The sequence below is a fragment of the Myotis davidii genome, unplaced genomic scaffold (assembly GCF_000327345.1).
Source record: "Myotis davidii unplaced genomic scaffold, ASM32734v1 scaffold16, whole genome shotgun sequence".
Lineage (NCBI taxonomy): Eukaryota > Metazoa > Chordata > Mammalia > Chiroptera > Vespertilionidae > Myotis > Myotis davidii.
In genome coordinates, this window is record NW_006287821.1 from 607,670 (window position 1) to 614,311 (window position 6,642).

Below are 6,642 nucleotides of genomic sequence, written 5' to 3' on the forward strand. Positions count from 1 at the left end.
AGCCCACAATCTGGACATGTGCCCCCGACCAGAATTGAACCTGGGACTCTTCAGTCCACAGGCTGACGCTCTATACACTGAGCCAAACCGGCCAGGGCATGATTTTTAGAAAGACAAGAAGGGGGAGTGAGAGAGAAAGAGAAACATTAATGTGAGAGAGAAACATTTATTGGTTGCCTCTCGTACCAGAGATCGAACCCACCACCTAAGTATGTGCCCTAACTGGGAATCGAACCCACAACCTTTTAGAGTGTGGGATGATGCTCCAACCAACTGAGCAACCAGACTATGGCTATTGTTATTTTAGTGTTCACTTTGAAATGTTGGTCAAAAAATACCTTAGGTTGTTGTACATATTTTAAGCATATGTGACCACATACAGCAGTGCTAGGATGAGAGATGTGAACAAATGACCAAAAGACTGGACCAATATTGAAGTTTCCCTAACTTTTCAAGTTTGGGGAATATTTGTTTATTGTAAAAGAAAAAAAAGTCTTTACATTAGCCAAACCGAGTTTTATGTTCCTACAGGATTATACAGAAGCTGAGAATAAGTTTCTAGTGATGAAGATGGTGATCCAAGAAAATGAAATTTGTGACAAATTTATGTCTTTAGTTTATTTTGGACGTGGTTTACTTCGATGTGCTCAGAAGAGGTAAGGGGATTTTAACTAATGGGTAGATCTTCCCTGTCAGCTTTCTGCATTGCGAAATGGGGATGGGGATAAAGTTTGCACAGAATACCAGGTATAATCATGCTGGGTGGATTTTTTTTCTTCACCTATTTTTTACAGATAATAACTTCTTTAATTTACTTGAGAATATTAAGTGTCAAACTTAACAGGTTGTGACAGTAAGAGGCAGTATAACATAAACATTGGGATATAGTCTTTGGAGTCTGACAGACCTGGGTTCATATACATTTGCTACCACCTACCTAATCTTTGATTTAAGGAAACTTAATGTTGGCTAAGTCTTATCTTTTTTCTTATTTGTCAAATGGAACTAAAAGTAGTGCCCACCTCATAAGATGTTGCAGGTAATTAACACAGTGCCCAGGACACAGAAATGCTATCTTAATAAATAAATGATGGTTGTAGTTTTTAATATTATCACCACTTGGAATAGGTGTTTAAGGTATAATAGAACTAATAAAGCATCGAAAGAGTCCAAATGCTGAGTTTTGGGAGTGTTGGGTATTATATATTTAGTGAAATTGTACAGGGTAATCTGTATGGACTAGAAGTCTGTTCACTTCCTATTTGGAGATCCTTAGCCATTTGTAACATCATTCATTTTATTTGCTAAGCATTTATCATATTCTAGAGACTGTGCTAGATTTGGGGATACAATTATTTACAAAATAGACAGTTCCTATTCCCATGTAACTGATAGTATTATAGATACTAATCAAATAATAAGTTGTGCAAAATTTTTATAAAATGTTACAAAAAAAGCTATGAAGGAATATACAGTGAACAATAAAAGACTTCTAGAGCCCCAGTCTGGTTCTGGGAATCAGAAGTCTCTCTGAGGAAATAATATTTAGCTGAGATCTGAAGAATGAATTACACAAAGTTTACTTGTGCAAATCCATATGAAGGATTACTGCTTGGTCCAGCCATCCTATATAATAAAAGCCTAATATGCTAAGTGTCCGGTACTCCGGTGACCTGTCGACTGTTCAACCAATCAAAGCGTAATATGCTAATGATATGATAAGGCCGCTCAACCGCTCTCTATGATGTGCACTGACCACCAGGGGGCAGACAGTCAACTGGTTGACCAGTTGCTATGATGTGCACTGACTACCAGGGGACAGACGCTCAACTGGTAGGTTAGCTTGCTGCTGGGGTCTGGCTGATCAGGACTGAGCAAGATGGGCCAGACATGCCCTGGCGCCCTCTTGCTGTCCCTTCCCGGCCTCGATCTTGCACTGGTGGGGTCCCTCGGGGGTGTCGGAGAGCCAATTTCAGCCTGATCCCGCAGGCCACTCCCCTCGGGAAGGCACCGGAAGCAGGGCTTACAGCTGGCGAGAGCTGCTATGGTGGCTCTAGCCTCTCCCAATCGGGACTGATTGGGCGCGAGCCTGTGATAGGCATAGTGGGTCTGAGATGAGCGGGAACAGCGGTAGGAGCTGAAGGTGGCATTGGACTGTGGGTTTTAGCTTGATCCCCGCAGGCCACCCTGAGGGACCCCACCCATGCATGAATTCCTGCACCAGGTCTCTAGTTGGATCCATAAAAGTATCACTACCTGTTAGCTCCCTGATTCTTTGGTTTATCGTCTACCCTTTGGCATGTTTGCTTTTTACTAAGGTATCCAGAAGATTCCCCACTTTGTTTTTACTAGTATTATGATGTCATCATTACCAATGAAAAGTGTGATGTTTTGCAGAATGTTAGAATAATAAAAATCCCTTCAGTCTATATTGTGGAGAGAATTAACATAGCTCTGAGTCAAGAAACGAATGTATATTGCTGTCCTTCCCTCAAATATGTACACTACTCGGTATTCTCTTTACTTATGGGCATTGGAAAAAATCCATTTTCCAGATGGTTGACACTAGAAAGTCCATTATATGATATCATTTACTTTCATCCCTGACTTACAGAGAACCACCACCACTGAGCTACCTTTCTGACTGTATATCTCTTATTGCATTAATGGATGGAGTGTCACCTTGGTCTTTCCAGGGCAACGGTTGCCAACCGGTGGTCCGTGGACCACTGGTGGTCCATGAGGTCCAAAAGGTTGATGACCACTATTCCAGGGGACATTGTCTAGGGATGGACTCTGTGGTCTTATGTACTAAGTTCTTTCTAATATCCTCCCCTCCCTGAACTTTCTTTTAATACTCTGCCACGAAGTTTCCAGCATTTCCACCTCAGTTTCTGTAGGCCATTGTTAGGTCCAAGCTTCAAATAACCTTCTTAAGCAGCATGTTAGGACTGGCTTAAGGTATCCTTACTAGGAAATTAAATCTTAAGTTATGGAAGTTGCCCTATGTCAATACACATTTCCCTATCCAGCTGTATATTTGTCCACTAGTTCAGCACTCTTAAGGTTCATTGCTACACATGTTCTAGTACATACTAGTCAAGTTCTGCAATTCTCATGATGAATTAAGTTTGTTGTTGTTTTTCCTGGGCAGGGACTCTGTGTTCCCATTTGGACTTTGCTTTTATGTGATCCTAGATATATTAGTCTGTAGGCAGTGAGTGGAGAGGGAGGATCTTGAGAAGGAAGGCATTATCTTTTGAGACATGTACTCCAAATGATATTTTTGTATGGCCCTTAAATAAAGGGAACCTGCCCCTCCTAGCAAGGAGTAGGTCTTTGCCAGTTAGAGGGGTCATGAGAATTTAGGAATTCATTGTTTCTAAGCACATTCACCTAAATGTCCCCATTCCAGATCTCAGAGTCTACTTGTTTCCTATCAGAGCCCCGATTTTCACATAATGGTACTGTTGAGGCTGGGCTTTTTTGTTTGTTTGTTTGTTTCTTCCTTTCTTTGTTTTTGGTGCCCTTGGCCGGAATCGAACCTGGGACCCTTGAGCCCACAGGCCGATGCACTATCCACTGAGCCAAACCAGTTAGGGCATGAGGCTTTGCTTTTGGTCTTTGCTATTGTTCTACCCTTGTGATTAAATACTGAGCCTCATTTTCAGCATAGTTTGTCCTTATAATTAGGGTTGGTAAGGATTCCTTATGTATTACCACGGAGGCCTTTACCCTGAGTTGATAATAGTAGTCCCATCAAGGTTATGCATTTCATCTCTTTTATGGTTTGCTGCACCTTGTGATTAAATCTGGGACTAATTTTTTTTTTTAACATAGATTGTATTTACCCAATATATCTACAGATTAGGGTCCCTTTAAATGCCACCATAGAGGCCTCTGTCTTTCACAGTATGTCTTGAGTCAATAGTTGGCTGACCTGTGCCTGTCATTCTCTTTCTTCAAGGCTTCCAAGACAGTAAACAAAAGCCAATCAACTCTACAATCCCTTTAATTACCATGGTCCCTATACTGTTCAAGTGAGCTACTACATAATCAATTGTCTCCCCTTCCACCTGTTTTTCATCCCAATCTACCACAGGTGAGAGTCCTAGTATTTGTATTTCTATAGCATGCCAGAGGTTGTCACTACCCTACTTATCACACACAAAAAAGGGTTATTCGTTTTATTTTAAACTATTTAGTTACAGTGTCACATTCAAACTAACCTTATTTAAAATGCCTTGCAGATATAATGGAGGACTGCTAGAATTTTATAAAAGTTTACAAGAAATAGGTGATACAAATGATCATTGGTTTGACATAGATCCTACAGAAGATGAAGATTTACCTACAACTTTTAAAGTAAGCAATTATTTAAGAATAACATTTCATTTCTGACTAATCAGAATCATCTTTGATAAAGTGCAGTTTATCTTAACTATGTCATATTCTATAAGAAGCACATTCTTTAATTGGAAATTAGTTTTTTATATGAGAAATAACCTTGATTTCATTACATAGTGCGGAATGTATGATTCAACAAGTAGAGAGAAGTGAAGAGGCTGTATTAGCATTTTCAAATAACAAGATTAAAAGCTCTAATAATCTATTTCTTCACAGGGCTAGAACTAAATGCAATAGTTAACTTTTTTTTTCAAATTGTACTTACCATTTTATTGTTGATTCTAATTTTGAAAGTACTAAATGCCTCAGGAAACTGAAAAATGTGAAAATGCCTGAAGGTAAAACTAAAATTTGTTCATATTTCTTTAAATGGTGAAACCACTGTTAGCATTTTCATTTATATCTTTCCAGACACTCATCCTGCTGTTTATTATTTAATTTATCCTAAACATTTTACTTTTTCACTATATGTAAAGTGATCTTTGTGTATTTTTTACATCATTTTCTTAGGATAAATTTCTAAAAGTGGAATTGTGAAGCAAGTGTCCACACACTTGTAAAGTTGCTGAGATATATCTCTATATTTTCTCTCAGAAAGTTTATACCAGGTTATAGTCTTAAGACACAGTATGCGAGTTTCTATATTTCCACATCCTCTGGGTAGTCTTTATTTTTTGGATAATTCTTACCTATTTGATAAGTCACATTGATCACTTTTTAATTTGTTTAATAAGAACATTGACAACAAGTTTCACTTGGTTAGTGTTTGAATGAAATACTTCTTTGCAGACTTTTACTTTAAACCTCTTTGGATCCTTATATTTTACCTGACTTAAAGTCCAAATGCATTCCTTGAAATAAAAAGAGATGTATCATTAAAACACACAATTCAGTTTTTCAGGAAGCTATAGCAACTGAAAATTTGTAATATAGCCTCAAAATAGATAGGACAAAAATTGATGGAATTGAAAAGAGAAATAAAAACTCCCAGTCACAGATTATTTTAATACTAGAGGCCTGGTGCACAAAATTCATGCATGGGGCCCTCTCAGCCCAGCCTGCACCCTCTCCAATCCAGGACCCCTTGGGGGATGTCGTACTGCCAGTTTAGGCCCGATCCCAGTGATCAGTTGGACATCCCTCTCACAATCTGGGACCACTGGCTCCTAACTGCTCCCCTGCCTGTCTGCCTGATTGCCCCCAACTGCCCCCCTGCTGGCCTGGTCACCCCACACAGCCTGCTGTTCAGTCGTTTGGTCATCCCTCAGTAACCCCCCTGCCAGTCTGGTTGCCACACTCAGCCTGCTGTTTGGTCATCACTATGATGGAGTCATGGACAGTTTGCATATTCCTCTATTAGTAGTATAGATACCTGTCTTAGTAATCAATAGAATAAGCAGACAATTTTTTGCATTTGTCAGGATAACTGTATGACTTTTAAATCTGACCTAATAAAGTAATAATTTTATACATTAAAAAAAATTAACTTCTGTACTTATCTAAAGAATCCCTACGTGTCTTGGTTATTTTTCTTTTCCCTCTTCCCTTTAAAATATTTTCCTTTATTATCCTAACATTTTTAGTGAATTTTATGCACACTTTTTTCCTTTCTCCATGTTTATATTCAGTAAGAAATTCAGTATTTCTATTTTAGCACCTTCCTATCGATTGTTTACTTTGAATGAGGAAAATACATTCTATTACTTAAAAAAAATACATACAAATACATTCAAAAAAGTATATAACTTAAATTACTTAAAATTATGTGGTAAAATATTGGATGTGATGTAGTCATTACTAATTGATGAGATTATTTTTATTTTTAAAATCTAGGATCTTCTCAATAATTTTATCAAGACAACTGAAAGCAATATAATGAAGCAGACCGTTTGCAGTTATCTAGATTGTGAACGATCTTGTGAAGCTGACATTTTAAGGAACACCAATTATAAGGTACTATAATTATCAGTTAACGGAATATTTAAAAAATAAACTTAGATAAAAATTATTGTATTCTGTATCAAAATAGTATTTCAAAAGAGTACTTATTTTAATAACAGTGATAATGTGCCGGGAGCCGGTCCAAGGTCACCTCTCCAAGAAAGGTTGTTTCCCCAGGTAGGGATTTTCCCCTGAAGTTAGGGAGGGAATAAAACCTCTTAACTGCCAGGCGGGTAATTAATCACTTTAACTACGAACAATCATGCTTAAGCTACATAATCTTTACTCCCTGGA

The 6,642-nt window shown here is 38.1% G+C and overlaps 1 protein-coding gene across 3 annotated transcripts in view; it reads left to right on the forward strand.

Annotated features, from left to right (window-relative positions):
* The window catches only part of DZIP3 (DAZ interacting zinc finger protein 3), a 139,335-nt gene that overhangs the window by 46,044 nt on the left and 86,649 nt on the right, over positions 1-6,642 (forward strand). For all 3 annotated transcript variants that reach the window (XM_015561230.1, XM_015561228.1, XM_015561229.1), the window contains 3 exons: positions 532-656; positions 4,251-4,365; positions 6,241-6,360. In XM_015561230.1, the coding sequence (XP_015416716.1) occupies positions 532-656; positions 4,251-4,365; positions 6,241-6,360 (360 nt within the window). The remainder of the gene's footprint in view (positions 1-531; positions 657-4,250; positions 4,366-6,240; positions 6,361-6,642) is intronic.